The following is a 17,563-nucleotide window of genomic DNA, read 5'->3' as shown; positions in this document are numbered from 1 at the left end:
ATTATCATAGATTTATTACCAATTCCTCTTGTAAAAATGAACACACTTTGATTTGATGTTTCAATATATACAATACATAGTGTTTCTGCTATACTGCACTTTAACGCTGACATATATTTCTCAAACTTCAAATAAAAACAACTTTCCACATTTTAACGTTTGTAATTATTTTATATATATACCGTAATTTTCAATACCAAAAAATTATCCAAAAGCCGTTGGTAACTTTTTAGAATGTATTTAAATAAATTAGATACACGCGATAGTACCTAACAACCTAGTACCTGTATGATATAAGCTTCTTAAGTATTGATCAGTTAATCATTTTATTGCTAATCATGTGATTGCAAAGAATTAAACATCCACATTTTTCTAATTTAAAAAATTAGAATTACTTGATATATTCCAGGCGCATCACAATAAATCATCCAGTCAACTCGCGCAGCAACTGCAAGATAAGTTTGTTGATATATCTGCTTTCTAGGAGCATCGAGATAAACACCATCAAATGCAATTTCTCTGATTACACATTGTCCAGTACCTCCATTATTTGCTATTTCGACCTCGAGTCCAACATAACCTCCCGCATTAGCAATTCTGAATATTCAATAATGTTTGTATAACTCATATCAACATATGAACAAGCTAGTATAGACGCCTGGAATTTCCGCTGTTACGTGAGGCCACCATCAGTCTAGGCCAGGGTTTCCCCAATTCTCTGTTCATCCGTATATCCCTTGGATAATTTACATTCTCCCGTGTACCCCATAAATATTCTCATATTTTCAACCGCTATGATGCACAGCTTATTTTCTATGAGTGGGCAACCTATTACACCTCTCTAAACTTGCTAATACTTCAATCGCTTCACTTGCAACAAAAAACCGCGCGTGATAAATTAGGCGTTTGAAATATAGCGTCTGATTGGCTGCTATCCTTTACCAGTGTGCGCGCGCAACATTAACTAATGCCACGCCCCCAATATCGGTGAATATTACCGACATTTGTCGGTGAATCAGTTTACCGACATAAAGACTGAGAATAAAGATCTCTTTGAGCGGAGTTCCAAAATATATATTTATAAATTAGAGTATTCACCGAAATCTTTTCATCTGATTTTTCTGAATTGTTAATGTAGGATTATATAGACCATTTGTTGTAAAATAATTGAATCCATTTTCAACGTTCATCAGCCAATCTTCCGTGGATTTGCTCAACCTAGCAATTTATCAAAAAAGAAAAGAGATAAAATAGAGATGATGAAAGAAAAAATTAAGAAAGACACATAAATGACACAGAACATCACAAGAAAAGTTACTGAAAAAGATAAAATACAATGAAAAGACTAGACTAGGGGAGAAATTAGTTTAAAGTATGTATGTTACCTAAAAGGATCCCCCATCTGTTCTTGAGCTCCATGTATAAAGTCCACAGAATCGTTGGTGTATTGCAACGTTGATTGAAGCAGTATATCGACGTCATGCTCACAATGATTTGGGCATGAAACGGCATCTAGTTTCACATCCATATCGGTCGATTCATCATCAACAATCAACAAACCAGATAGACCACTCATAACCTGCAATGATATTTACATATGTTTATATATGCCCAGGTAAAATAAAACCATTTTTATGTACTTATTATTTTTTCCAAGAAATACTTTTGAAAAGTTTTATATCATTCTTTTTATACGCCTTGCAGCCCGGAAAAGGCTCAGAAAAAGCTAGTATAGTATATAGAGTTAGTATATATATATATACTGTATTTTGGAAGAAAGAGAATCTTTCTTATTCGCCAATGCCTAACCAAATTAGTACACAATAAGTGAGGCTTGGAGAGATGGGGGGTTGATGCCGAGACTACAACCTAGAACCATTAGTTCGATATATTTCTCCCTTTGGCTATTTCGAACCATTATCCTTCCAATAATAAACTCTGCAGCAGAATTTCTACTCTAGCTTTTGCACTGTTTTAGTAGTTTATAGTGTGTGCATAGATAGGTTTTATAAAGAACCAAAAATATTAGCAATATTACCAAAAATACAAATCTTCCCCACAAACGACAAAATTGTTCCCTGGAGAAGAATTCCTTCCGGTTGAAAACATGGCTTTATACATTACTCTGTCGCACTCATGAAATTCAACCGCAAAAAAAAATCTACTTTCTCAACACTCAATTTTATTGTCTATCTTTATTAAACACTTGGAATTTGAAGCAAATTGGGAAAAAATACTAAATAACCTACTTTTAAGCAGTGTATTATCCAATCCATTGTATTGTTATTTTTTAACATAGTATATCATGCGAAATATTTGTTTACTACAAATAGGAAGGTCAATACAAACCTGAAACCAGGTGGATCCGTGCCAATGAGCATGATACCAATACGTGCCAGCTGGTTGGTTTATGTTTATATTATACGAATAATTGTGAGATTTTCCAGGATCTACTCTTGTGAAGACGTCGTCACCCGGAGGCTAAATAAAAAATGAAAAGGAATACTTTTTAACTATATTGGAAAAATATTTTTATTCTTCATATTAAACAATAATTTCGAATGGAAGCATTCATGCATTGTACAAACATTTTACCAGAGAAGATATGTGCAGTCCATGTGTATGCATATTTGTAGTGTTAGGATGTCCTAGATCATTATGCTCTTTTTCAGGTTGATCTGGTCCAAGGCGGTTTTCCTGAAAATTACATATTTAATTTGTATAAAATGTCAGTCAATACTTTTCAATAATTGAATATCTCAAATTATTTTAAACGACACGTTATGTAATTTCAGTTAAAAATTGATTGATTACAATACAAACTCACTCTAAGCTATCTTATAAACCGGGAATAATAAGAACATTGTTTTACCAAATGAACATAAACGGTATCTCCAGGTTTCATTTGTATTGTTGGTCCGCAAAGATCTCCATTATAAACCCGGCGTTTTATTTTCAGCCATTCAATTTCGATATCGGCAACATCAACTACCAAATTGACGTATACTTTGTTTCCATCCCGTCTATAAACTGATGAATTAGTCGATCTACAATCTCTGAAACTTTCTCCTCCTGAAACAATAACACATATATATATAAAGCACTTCATGAAGCACATTCATGCCCCATTATATCATAGCTTACCCTGTAATGGCCGACATTCAATGCACTTGTCACAGTTCGTATAGGTCAAAAATACTACAATTAGAAGATATATTCTCAAAAAGTCGAGTTTTCGATTTTCCATTTTATTTGGCTTGCAAACTCAAACGTTCAAAACGATGTCTAAATTTTCTGGCAAACGAGCTTTTATACGCAAATTTCAATATTATTTATGATGTTTGCCTAAAGACTTACTTTTTTCAGAGAACTCAATTCAAATAATATTTAAACATTATTAAATTGAATTTCAATATGTGTGATTTTACAAACAGTCTTCTTTATTCACGTAATATCACTCGAGTCCAAATTTAATGGTTTAGTTCAGCGGTGACGGGCGCACAATTTTTAGTTGTACTACCGTATGATACCTGTTGATTTTCATCTACAAAACGAACAACGGCACCCATACAGCTGATGTTATTCAATTATATAATGCAATATAAACGCTCGGCTCGGATGTTCGAGATCCGAATTTCCATTCGAATACCACAGCATTTTTAACACAAAAGTTTGAGTCTACTACCTGCGTGTTAATGCAAAATCAATTTATAATGTACTGATTGAAATAAATTGTAGTCTTTGATATTTTATAGCAGATCTAGGGATTTCTCGGACGTTGATATAAATATTTAGTGATAGAGACAGTCAGTGATGCAGGAACATCATATTTGTATAACTAATTCGTAACATCGCAAAAATATTAATCAAAACTTAATATAATCTGGCAGTTGGAAACACTTTTTATGGCCGTGGATTGATGTGATATTTCATTGTAGTAATGTTCTTAATTTGTAGATGCAGCTGCATGTTACATTAAATACAGAATTAAAGTTAGAAAGCAATAAATTAAAAATATACTCCTATTTGTCGCCAATGAAATACTTTGCACAACTGCAAAATCGCTAAACGACAACATAACACAACAGTGAAAAACATTATCCGTCGAAAAAGTGGGCTCTTTTCACGAGTGACCTTCCTAATTGTGTCGACAGTTGCATAAAAATTTAAGGATTCGTTACGATTTACCCTTTCCCCCAATGATAATATCAACCTACGATTATCGAATCACAATTCATGACATTTTGTGTCGCGTTAATATGCAAAATTCTAGTTGATAATGCCTCAGAAAAGTATTTCGGGATCCTTTGTACAAAGATTCCTTATAAAAAACCACCGCCTTCGCTCAAAATTGAATGTAAATTATAAATAATTCAATTACATTTTTAGGGTGGGTGGGGGCTAAGAATCCAGATTGCGTCGGAAATTCAAAACCTCAAATCTTTCCTAACCCGAACCGAAACTGGATAGTTACTAATTTGTTATTTCAGAACGTAGTTTTTTTTTTTTTTTAATTTCACATTTTTGCATTAGTGATGGAGGCTTTGTACAAAAGATCCGTATTTTGCAGGCCTAAGGATACAAAAATTGTAAACAAAACCCTCTAATTACGATTAACTGATTTTTAAAACATAGGCATTTTTTGAGATCTACCAATGTTTTAATCATTGAGCGGAAGTTATAAACTTTTTATCACTTTCAAATATTACGTGTATCGTGCACAAAAATATCACATTTCATAAAGTGAGATTACTCCTCTATTAAACCGTATGCGTTTGCCGATAAGAGAGCGTAACTATGCTACGACAATGGTCATTTTGATCCATTGTTAGAGATATCGATGATCCAAAAAAGTAGATGTGTTGGAAATAGTGTTGTTGCCAGTAATATGAATACGGTAACACTTGCGCTTCCGTTCTTTCTGTACAGTTCTTGGAGGTGTGTGACTTTACGCCAAACATACACTGAATTGTCTGAATGCTTCGTGGGCCGCACGAAAGTCCTTGGCGGGCCGCAGGTTCGTCACCTCTGGTTTACTTAGAGGAAGAAAGCCTGTTTGTCTTTAATATTATTTTTATTGACAATGAAATTTGTTGTTCTAGCAATACCTACGAGTATCAATTTAGGATCGAGTATTAAGGAATACTTGAGCATAAAAATCCCCAAACAGGTGATCTTTTCATTTTGAGGTATAAGGGGTTGAGGTACCTAACCGATTTTAACCAAGATGAGAACTCTTGTTTGATAAAATTACAATACAGGTCTTAAATAAAAGAAATACCTTTACCAATAAGTTACAGTTCATAAACTGTAAATAATTTTTCTCTAAATCAAACTGTGGTGGTATACCCGATGTAAACGCTATTGTACCGCAACCACAAACCGTGATTATTGCTCGACTGCAATGCAACCAAATTTCAAAATTGAAATGAAAAATGAAATACCCCACTTATCAGCAAGAATGCATTTACAGCGAGAATCTACGTCACGAAAACTCTTTGTTCAAATACCGCGTAGGCGGGAATTGTTAAAATAATTCTTATGAAAGAGTTTAATGGTTCCATTACATTTATACCCACGTACATTTGAACCCATGACAGTTGCACCTGCATGCTATTGCACATATGGGAATTTTTTTTGTTTTACGGATAGTTGAACCCATACTAACCCTAACCCATGGGTTTCAGCACCCGCATATAGAGTGAACCCGCGGATATTTACATGGGTTCAAATGTACGGTCACCTAGTTTAAATCTTAAATAAAAGAAATACCTTTACCAATAAGTTACAGTTCATACACTGTAAATAATTTTTCTCTAAATCAAACTGTGGGGGTATACCCGATGTAAACGCTATTGTACCGCAACCACAAACCGTGATTATTGCTCGACTGCAGTGCAACCAAATTTCAATAGTGGTATGAAAAATGAAATACCCCACTTATCAGCAAGAATGCATTTACAGCGAGAATCTACGTCACGAAAACTCTTTGTTCAAATACCGCGTAGGCGGGAATTGTTAAAATAATTCTTATGAAAGAGTTTAATGGTTCCATTACATTTGAACCCACGTACATTTGAACCCATGACAATTGCACCTGCATGCTATTGCACATATGAATTTTTTTTGTTTGTTTTACGGATAGTTGAACCCAGATAGTCGAACCCTAACCCATGGGTTTCAGCACCCGCATATAGATTGAACCCGCGGATATTTACATGGGTTCAAATGTACGGTCACCGGGTTTAAATCCATGGAAGACAAATTTGTTTTAATTTGTGATGCCATGTCTAACGTTTAAGAGAAATGAAAATCGTTTTGTATAGTCATAAGTAATATCGTCATATTTACATAATATTCATTTATTCAATTCATAATATTCAATTCCATACTTGAGTTTTACGGTGACTGTACATGTGAACCCATTGCGGCGAGACTCTACGTCACGAAAACTCTTTGTTAAAATACCGCGTAGGCGGGAATTGTTAAAATAATTCTTAGAAAAGAGTTTAATGATCCCATTACATTTGAACCCACGTACATAACAACCCATGACATTTGAAACATGAACATTTGAACCCATGTGTATATCCGCGGGTTCAATCTATATGCGAGCGCTAAAACCCATGGGTTAGGGTTAGTATGGGTTCAAATATCCGTAAAACAAAAAAATTTCCATAGGTGCAATAGTATGCAGGTGCAATTGTCGTGGGTTCAGATTTAATGGAACCGAGTTTTACGTAAACCCAACGCTGACCGCATCACGTCGAGAAAACTCCGCTGTATGAACATTTGAGGTCTCTCACTATCGCAAAGGATACATTAAACAATTTAGGTAAAAGCAAGATTTGATTGCGGCGAGGCTCTACGTCACGAAAACTCTTTGTTCAAATACCGCGTAGGGGGGAATTGTTAAAATAATTCTTAGAAAAGAGTTTAATGGTTTCATTACATTTGAACCCACGTACATTTGAACCCATGACAATTGCACCTGTATGCTATTGCACATATGGAATTTTTTTGGGTTTTACGGATAATTGAACCCATACTAACCCTAACCCATGGGTTTTAGCACCCGCATATAGATTTAACCCGCGGATATACACATTGGTTCAAATGTACGTGGGTTCAAATGTACAGTCACCGTAAAACTCAAGTATGGAATTGAATATTATGAATTGAATAAATGAGTATTATGTAAATATTACGATATTACTTATAACTATACAAAACGATTTTCATTTCTCTTAAACGTTAGACATTGAATCAGAAATTAAAACAAATTGTCTTCCATGGAATTAAACTCGGTGACCGTACATTTGAACCCATGTGTATATCCGCGGGTTCTAAAATAAGTTGAAAATAGTTCTACCTATATGCAAAGTTTATAATAAAATAATTTGGTTGTAATCTTCCTATGTATCGTCAGTGTAATGGATTTGGTCGTTAAAATCAATCCAAGACCTGGGCTTGGATTAGTGAGATATTCCAACTAGAGTACCTTCCAACTCGAGTTCAAGTGACACATATGTCTATGATGCTATTGTGTTACAACATTCTATGCAGTTTTGCATTTGAAAAATATTTATCGAGACGTTTTTTTCAACTCAGGTATGTAATTCTGCAACTAGAAAACATTTTCAACATAACTCACATAAGAGCAGCCGGAGTCCAATTTCAAGATCAATCATCAAGGTTTGATAAATCAAGTAAATATCGAAGATGTTCAATAATTTTCGATTTTTCGTACCAAAAACAATCTTCACTCAAAAGATTCCGTTAACGTCCCCTTGACGATAAGGGGTGGACTTCTGACTCCTTGCCCCTCACTTCGTTTTATAACTATTGGTCGGTTACAATGTCCTTCACACCAATCATTCATTCCTGTATCTGAAACATGGAGCTTGTTGGATCACTAATCATTCAATCTTTAATGAGAACGACCAATTGGACTGACAATTCCACTGTGAACAATGACTGGCAACATAAATCATATTTTGATCTGGACGAATACGTCACAATTTTGTTTTTTATTCCTGCGTATATGTTTTTTCAGAATATTCAAAAAATCATCGTTTGCCTGACGTGATTAGCGCGGCTCATACTGCAGAAATGCAACACCTCATCTCAGAAATATTCTTACGAACGTCTCAAACATCGGGAGATGCCCCAAACACCTCATGTGCACTCACAAAGACATCTGTTGAAAATTTTACTCCAGAGACTTTTATACATAAACACGAATCCACGGTTAGTGAAAAAATGAAATAATTGTTGATTTTACATATCTGAATAACAATCTTGGTTTTAAAATATATTATTAAATTCTGTAACCTTCAATATTTGTTTTTTAAGCCTATAAAAGAATACCCGGAAACAATTGAATCTTCTGGTCAATGTGCATACGAGGGAATACAAATACATCCGATTATACGAAAGGCTAGAAAAGTCTACGTGCCTGAGGAATGCAAGGTAAAAATTAAATGAAAGATCTGGACGAGAAGAAAACCTTGGTCATCTCAATTTAATGTTTGGTACAATATTAGGTCATAGCCATCACATCACATTTGAGACATAATTCAGCCATTTTATCACTTTTTTTCACATCTGAAAATTACTCATATATGTATATATTGCTGCTTATAGATATTTCTCTGCTAGAATACGGAAAACTCATATTTACTGTATGCATGCATTTAATAGAAGAGCGTGAATAAATTTACATTTTGAACAATTTTGCGATACAGAATGGTAAATATTGGAAAAGAAGGTTAAAAAATAACGTTGCAGCCAGAAGATCAAGAGAAGCTAAGCGAATAAAAGAAAATCAAATCGCCATGCGAGTGAGTTTTCTACAATCAGAACATGATAACTTGCGCGCACAGGTTGCACATTTAAGGTCAACTCATTTTATTGATACGTTTCTACAACTTACTCCTTTATTGAATTATGTTACAAATTTATACTTGATAACGTTCAAGACTTCATGTATATAAAGCAGTTCTGGTCTAAATCATTTTTAATATTTGTATTGTGTTTAAATATAGTTTAAGGATATAAGTTTGACACCTTTTTCTTAAGAGTTTATCATTGCTCAATAAGCCTTCTGAGCTGTGAACGATGGAGGAGTACACAAACATCGGTATCACAGTGTCTTGGGCTATGAACTAACTAGTACCCACTACAATTTGTATGACGAATATATAAAATCATTTTATGAAAATATTCTCACTGTCTTCTTTCATCTTGCCTTAACATACAAAAATGACACAACAGTATGATAAGAAATATATATATAGTTTTTGTATAAATCCTGATAACGAATCGGTGAATTAAAAAAGTTTTATTTTTGTTTCACAGAAAAGAAATGAGGAGAATGGCTGGAACAATGGAACATAAAAGGCAACTGATATAAAAGCTCACTTAGTGTCAACAACTAAATATCGTCTAATTAAATATTATTTAACATATTATTAGTTTAAGACTCAAAATCGTCTCGTTGTAAAGATATGAAAAACAAAAATACTTTTGTGTACTTTTCATTGCGTTGTATATTCGGAGTGTCATGTACATTGGAAACCTTTTGCTCTTAATTCGCTGGCAAAACATGAACTGTTTGTAATCAAGTATTAACATCTCCGGGTCACCTCACCGGGTTTATAAGAATAACCATATTTTTTTTAGTTCCGCATGCCATATGATAGAAAGGGTACAGTACCAAACGTGATTATAGTAGTCTGAAACAGTCATAATTCTAGATAACTAAAACGGCAAAAAGGTTACATTCAACAGACGGAGGCGGGTGACTGATGTAACGTTTACAACGGATGTTTGAGAGTTCAAATAAGTGACAGCCAGCAGGCTGGGATTCCACAACAAACAGTTATATATATATCAATAAGTTTTCTTGTTTAACTCAAGCTGGTTTATATAGTGTCCATAAACATCTACATTCACTTAATGAATATTATGTAAATATTACTTATAACTATACAAAACGATTTTCATTTCTCTAAAACGTTTGACATTGCATCACAAATTAAAACAAATTTGTCTTCCATGGAATTAAACTCGGTGACCGTACATATGAACCCACGTACATTTGAACCCGTGTAAATATCTGCGGGTTTTATGAGTTCAAATATCCGTAAAACCAAAAAAAATTTTCATATGTACAATAGCATGCAGGTGCAATTGTCATGGGTTCAAATGTACGTGGGTTCAAATGTAATGAAACCATTAAACTCTTTCCTAAGAATTATTTTAACAATTCCCGCCTATGCGGTTTTTTACAAAGAGTTTTCGTGACGTAGAGTCTCGCCGCAATGGGTTCAAATGTACAGTCACCGTAAAACTCAAGTATGAAATTGAATATTATGAATTGAATAAATGAATATTATGTAAATATTACGATATTACTTATAACTATACAAAACGATTTTCATTTCTCTTTTCTCATTTCTCGGTTACCGTACATTTGAACCCATGTAAATATCCGCGGGTTCAATCTATATGCGGGTGCTGAAACCCATGGGTTAGGGTTAGTATGGGTTCAACTATCCGTAAAACAAAAAAAATTTCCATATGTGCAATAGCATGCAGGTGCAATTGTCATGGGTTCAAATGTACGTGGGTTCAAATGTAATGGAACCATTAAACTCTTTCATAAGAATTATTTTAACAATTCCCGCCTACGCGGTATTTGAACAAAGAGTTTTCGTGACGTAGATTCTCGCTGTAAATGCATTCTTGCTGATAAGTGGGGTATTTCATTTTTCATACCAATTTTGAAATTTGGTTGCATTGCAGTCGAGCAATAATCACGGTTTGTGGTTGCGGTACAATAGCGTTTACATCGGGTATACCACCACAGTTTGATTTAGAGAAAAATTATTTACAGTTTATGAACTGTAACTTATTGGTAAAGGTATTTCTTTTATTTAAGACCTGTATTGTAATTTTATCAAACAAGAGTTCTCATCTTGGTTAAAATCGGTTAGGTACCTCAACCCCTTATACCTCAAAATGAAAAGATCACCTGTTTGGGGATTTTTATGCTCAAGTATTTCTTAATACTCGATCCTAAATTGATACTCGTAGGTATTGCTAGAACAACAAATATTTTTGTCAATAAAAATAATATTAAAGTCAAACAGGCTTTCTTCCTCTAACTAAACCATTAAATTTAAACTCGAGTGATATTACGTGAATAAAGAAGACTGTTTGTAAAATCACACATATTGAAATTCAATTCAACTCCCTTATTGAATTATGTTACAAATTTATACTTGATAACTTCAAGACTTCATGTATATAAAGCAGTTCCGGTCTAAATCATTTTTAATATTTGTATTGTGTTTGAATATAGTTTGAGGATATAAGTTTGACACCTTTTTCTTAAGAGGTTATCATTACTCCATAAGCCTTCTGAGCTGTGAACGATGGAGTACCCAAACATCGGTATCACAGTGTCTTGGGATATGAACTAACTAGTACCCACTACAAATTGTATGACGAATATATAAAATCATTTTATGAAAATATTCTCACTGTCTTCTTTCATCTTGCCTTAACATAAAAAATGACACATCATAAGAAGTATCATAAGAAATATATGTATAGTTTTTGTATAAATTCTGATAACGAATCGGTGAATTAAAAAAGTTTTACTTTTGTTTCACAGAAAAGAAATGAGAAGAATGGCTGGAACAATGAAACCAAAAAGGCAACTGATATAAAGGCTCACTTAGTGTCAACAACTAAATATCGTCTAATTAAATATTATTTAACATATTATTAGTTTAAGACTCAAAATCATCCCGTTGTAAAGATAGGAAAAGCAAAAATACTTTTGTGTACTTTTCATTGCGTTGTATATTCGGAGTGTCATGTACATTGGAAACCTTTTGCTCTTAATTCGCTGGCAAAACATGAACTGTTTGTAATCAAGTATTAACATCTCCTGGTCACCTCACCGGGTTTATAAGAATACCCATATTTTTTTAGTTCAGCATGCCATATGAAAGACAGGGTACAGTACCAAACGTGATTGTAGTAGTCTGAAACAGTCATAATTCTAGATAACTAAAACGGCAAAAAGGTTACATTCAACATACGGAGGCGGGTGACTGATGTAACGTTTACAACGGATGTTAGAGAATTCAAATAAGTGACAGCCAGCAGGCTGGGATTCCACAACAAACAGTTATATATCAATAAGTTTTCTTGTTTAACTCAAGCTGGTTTATATAGTGTCCATAAACATCTACATTCACTTAATGAATATTATGTAAATATTACTTATAACTATACAAAACGATTTTCATTTCTCTAAAACGTTAGACATTGCATCACAAATTAAAACAAATTTGTCTTCCATGGAATTAAACTCGGTGACCGTACATATGAACCCACGTACATTTGAAACCGTGTAAATATCTGCGGGTTTTATGAGTTCAAATATCCGTAAAACCAAAAAAAATTTTCATATGTGCAATAGCATGCAGGTGCAATTGTCATGGGTTCAAATGTACGTGGGTTCAAATGTAATGAAACCATTAAACTCTTTCCTAAGAATTATTTTAACAATTCCCGCCTACGCGGTATTTTAACAAAGAGTTTTCGTGACGTAGAGTCTCGCCGCAATGGGTTCAAATGTACAGTCACCGTAAAACTCAAGTATGAAATTGAATATTATGAATTGAATAAATGAATATTATGTAAATATTACGATATTACTTATAACTATACAAAACGATTTTCATTTCTCTTTTCTCATTTCTCGGTTACCGTACATTTGAACCCATGTAAATATCCGCGGGTTCAATCTATATGCGGGTGCTGAAACCCATGGGTTAGGGTTAGTATGGGTTCAACTATCCGTAAAACAAAAAAAATTTCCATATGTACAATAGCATGCAGGTGCAATTGTCATGGGTTCAAATGTACGTGAGTTCAAATGTAATGGAACCATTAAACTCTTTCATAAGAATTATTTTAAAAATTCCCGCCTACGCGGTATTTGAACAAAGAGTTTTCGTGACGTAGAGCCTCGCTGTAAATGCACTCTTGCTGATAAATGGGGTATTTCATTTTTATTTCAATTTTGAAATTTGGTTGCATTGCAGTCGAGCAATAATCACGGTTTGTGGTTGCGGTACAATAGCGTTCACATCGGGTATACAACCACAGTTTGATTTAGTGAAAAATTATTTACACTTTATGAACTGTAACTTATTAGTAAAGGTATTTCTTTTATTTAAGACCTGTATTGTAATTTTATCAAACAAGAGGTCTCATCTTGGTTGAAATCGGTTAGGTACCTCAACCCCTTATACCTCAAAATGAAAAGATCACCTGTTTGGGGATTTTTATGCTCAAGTATTTCTTAATACTCGATCCTAAATTGATACTCGTAGGTATTGCTAGAACAACAAATATTATTGTCAATAAAAATAATATTAAAGTCAAACAGGCTTTCTTCCTCTAACTAAACCATTAAATTTGAACTCGAGAGATATTACGTGAATAAAGAAGACTGTTTGTAAAATCACACATATTGAAATTCAATTTAATAATGTTTAAATATTATTTGCAAGCCAAATAAAATGGAAAATCGAAAACTCGACTTTTTGAGAATATGTTTACTAATTGTAGTATTTTTGACCTATACGAACTGTGACAAGTGCATTGAATGTCGGCCATTACAGGGTAAGCTATGATATAATGGGGCATGAATGTTCTTCATGAATGGGTCAAATATATTCTTGGTATCTGATTTTTCACAACGTTTCTAAGGCTTTCACAATGAAGTGCTTTATATATATATGTGTTATTGTTTCAGGAGGAGAAAGTTTCAGAGATTGTAGATCGACTAATTCATCAGTTTTTAGACGGGATGGAAACAACGTATACGTCAATTTGGTAGTTGATGTTGCCGATATCGAAATTGAATGGCTGAAAATAAAACGCCGGGTTTATAATGGAGATCTTTGCGGACCAACAATACAAATGAAACCTGGAGATACCGTTTATGTTCATATGGTAAAACAATGTTCTTATTATTCCCGGTTTATAAAATAGCTTAGAGTGAGTTTGTATTGTAATCAATCAATTTTTACCTGAAATTACATAACGTGTCGTTTAAAATGAATTAGAGATATTCAATTATTGAAACGGTATTGACTGACATTTTATACAAATTAAATATGTAATTTTCAGGAAAATCGCCTTGGACCAGATCAACCTGAAAAAGAGCATAATGATCTAAGACATCCTAACACTACAAATATGCATACACATGAACTGCACATATCTTCTCTGGTAAAATGTTTGTACAATGCGTGAATGAATCCATTCGAAATTATTGTTTAAATATTTAAAAAATTTTCTTTTCATTTTTATTTAGTCTCCGGGTGACGACGTCTTCACAAGAGTAGATCCTGGACAATTCCGCAATTATTCGTATGATATAAACATAAACCAACCAGCTGGCACGTATTGGTATCATGCTCATTGGCACGGATCCACCTGGTTTTAGGTTTGTATTGACCTTCCTATCTGTAGTAAACAAATATTTCGCATGATATACCATGTTAAAAAATAGCAATACAATGGATTTGATAATACACTGCTTAAAAGTAGGTTATTTAGTATTTTTTCCCAATTTGCTTCAAATTCCAAATGTTTAATAAAGACAAGACAATAAAACTGAGTGTTAAGAAAGTAGAATTTTTTTTGCGGTTGAATTTCATGAGTGCGACAGAGTAATGTATGTATAAAGCCACGTTTTCAACCGGAAGGAATTCTTCCCCAGGGAACAATTTTGTCGTTTGTGGGGAAGATTTGTATTTTTGGTAATATTGCTAATATTTGTTGGTTCTTTATATTTTAACCATAATACTTACTTATATACACACTATGAACTCTTAAAACAGTGCAAAAGATAGAGTAGAAATTCTGCTGCAGAGTTTTAACGTGAATTATTGGAAGGATAATGGTTCGAAATAGCCAACCCCCAGATCTCTCCAAGCCTCCCCATCTCTCCAAGCCTCACTTTATTGTGCACTAATTTGGTTAGGCATTGGCGAATCAGAAAAATTCTCATTCTAATACAGTATATATATATATATACTAACCCTATACTATGCTAGCTTTTTCTGAGCCTTTTCCGGGCTGCAAAGCGTATAAAAAGAATGATATAAAACTTTTTAAAAGTATTTCTCGGAAAAAATAATCGGTACATAAAAATGGTTTCAATTTACCTGGACATATATAAACATGATATGTACATATTATTGCAGGTAATGAGTGATCCATCTGGTTTGTTGATTGTTGATGAAGAATCGATCGATATGGATGTGAAACTAGATGCCGTTTCATGCCCTAATCATTGTGGGCATGACGTCGATATACTGCTTCAATCAACGTTGCAATACACCAACGATTCTGTGGACTTTATACATGAAGCTCAAGAACAGATGGGGGATCCTTTTGGGCAACATACATACTCCAAACTAATTTCTCCCCTAGTCTAGTCTTTTCATTGTATTTTATCTATTTCAGTAACTTTTCTTGTGATGTTCTGTGTCATTTATGTATCTTGCTTAATTTTTTCTTTCGTCATGTCTATTTTATCTCTTTTCTTTTTTAATAACTTGCTAGATTGAACAAATCCACGGAAGATTGGCTTATGAACGTTGAAAATGGATTCAATTATTTCACAACAAATGGTCTATATAAACCTACATTAACAATTCAGAAAAATCAGATGAAAAGATTTCGGTGAGGACTCTAATTTATATATATATATATTTTGGACCTCCGCTCAAAGAGATCGCTATTCTCAGTCTTTATGTCTGTCTGTGTACACTCTAAGGAATTTTCGGTAGATTTTACCGTCATTTTAGGGGTACAAAATTAAAAAATGAGGTCGGTAAACTGATTCACCGACAAATGTCGGTAATAATCACCGACATTGGGAGCGTGGCATTAGTTAATGTTGCGCGCGCAAACTGGTAAAGGATAGCAGCCAATCAGACGCTATATTTCAAACGCCTAATTTATCACGCGCGGTTTTTTGTTGCAAGTGAAACAATTGAAGTATTAGCAAGTTTAGAGAGGTGTAATAGGTTGCCCATTCATAGAAAAGAAGCTGTGCATCATAGCGGTTGAAAATATGAGAATATTTATGGGGTACACGAGAGAATGTAAATTATCCAAGGGATATACGGATGAACAGAGAATTGGGGAAACCCTGGCCTAGACTGATGCTGGCCTCACGTAACAGCGGAAATTCCAGGCGTCTATACTAGCTTGTTTAAATGTTGATATATATGAGTTATATTATACAAACTTTGTTGAATATTCAGAATTGCTAATGCGGGAGGTTATGTTGGACTCGAGGTCGAAATAGCAAATAGTGGAGGTACTGGACAATGTGTAATCAGAGAAATTGCAATTGATGGTGTTCATCTCAATGCTCCTAGAAATCAGATATATCAACAAACTTATCTTGCAGTTGGTGCGCGAGTTGATTGGTTGATTTATTGTGATGCGCCTGGAATATATCAAGTAATTCTATTTTTAAAATTAGAAAAATGTGGATGTTTAATTCTTTGCAATCACATGATCAGCAATAAAATGACTAACTGATCAATACTTAAGAAGCCTAATTAATACAAGTACTAGGTTGTTACTACGGTGCTATTTCGTGTATCTAATTTATTTAAATACATTCTAAAAAGTTACCAACGGCTTTTGGATAATTTTTTGGTATTGAAAATTACGGTATATATATATTATATATATATATAAAATAATTACAAACGTTAAAATGTGGAAAGTTGTTTTTATTTAAAGTTTGAGAAAAATATGACAGCGTTGAAGTGCAGTATAGCAGAAACACTATGTATTGTATATAATTATACATCAAATCAAAGTGTGTTCATTTTTACAAGAGGAACTTGTATTAAATCTATGATAATATATTCTATATTCAGAGTATTGTAGTATATATATATATTGCTATCGTATTTCAGCCAACCTTTCCATTTATCAACCTTTTAGCTCCGTTCAATGTCGTTGCCCGATAGTGAATGGTCAATTGGAACATTTCGTAGATACAATGGTACATTGCTGACCATCAATGTTACTGAAAGCAACTTGGCAGTTCCCAGTTTTCCAACCTCTTTACCCACCAGACCAGATTTCATCAAAGACCTACGCAATATCAATAACGTGCCAGAAGAAAACAAATTCACTGTTGAACTTTCAGACGACTTTCAGGGAAATAAACAATATATGTCCAATTACTCGTTTTATTCTTTATTTTTCATGCACACAGATACGAAATACATCTTAGTTACCTGTTACTTCAATAATTTGTTAACCAATTGAGCCTAGAAACATGATCTGCGTGATGTAGCACTGGATATTTAGACATAAATTGTATTCACATGTACCGACACCATAATCAGGAAGCTTGAAAAAAACACATTTAACTTTAAAAAAAAGTTTTATTAGAAAATGAGATAAGTTGTGTACACTGGTGTAATGTCTAAAA

The 17,563-nt window shown here is 33.7% G+C and overlaps 2 protein-coding genes across 4 annotated transcripts in view; one reads left to right on the top strand and one right to left on the bottom strand.

The window, feature by feature from the left end:
• LOC120346695 (multicopper oxidase mco-like) overlaps positions 1 to 17,563 on the bottom strand; it is a 38,705-nt gene that overhangs the window by 2,733 nt on the left and 18,409 nt on the right. The window contains exons 1-7 of one of the 3 annotated variants that reach the window (XM_039416501.2): positions 7,655 to 7,865; positions 2,873 to 3,072; positions 2,596 to 2,697; positions 2,350 to 2,481; positions 1,386 to 1,579; positions 1,099 to 1,218; positions 396 to 597 (exon numbers count right to left, since the gene is read on the bottom strand). The exons of 1 other annotated variant lie outside the window; for it this stretch is intronic. In XM_039416501.2, coding sequence (XP_039272435.2) covers positions 396 to 597; positions 1,099 to 1,218; positions 1,386 to 1,579; positions 2,350 to 2,481; positions 2,596 to 2,697; positions 2,873 to 2,905 — 783 coding nt within the window. In that variant the 5' untranslated portion in view covers positions 2,906 to 3,072; positions 7,655 to 7,865. Of the gene's footprint in view, positions 1 to 395; positions 598 to 1,098; positions 1,219 to 1,385; positions 1,580 to 2,349; positions 2,482 to 2,595; positions 2,698 to 2,872; positions 3,073 to 3,144; positions 3,266 to 7,654; positions 7,866 to 17,563 lie in introns of those variants that run through there. One more of the 3 variants, XM_039416500.2, reaches the window with a different exon arrangement.
• On the top strand, positions 13,344 to 15,536 carry LOC120345750 (uncharacterized). The gene is made up of 6 exons (XM_039415293.2): positions 13,344 to 13,380; positions 13,844 to 14,043; positions 14,221 to 14,322; positions 14,408 to 14,532; positions 14,937 to 14,976; positions 15,303 to 15,536. The coding sequence occupies exons 1-6, from the start codon at positions 13,344 to 13,346 to the stop codon at positions 15,534 to 15,536; spliced, it is 738 nt and encodes a 245-aa protein (XP_039271227.2).

The sequence above is a fragment of the Styela clava genome, chromosome 8, assembly GCF_964204865.1.
Source record: "Styela clava chromosome 8, kaStyClav1.hap1.2, whole genome shotgun sequence".
Taxonomy (NCBI): Eukaryota; Metazoa; Chordata; class Ascidiacea; order Stolidobranchia; family Styelidae; genus Styela; species Styela clava.
Note: the sequence above shows the minus strand (reverse complement) of the source record. Positions and strands in the feature narration are given on the sequence as shown.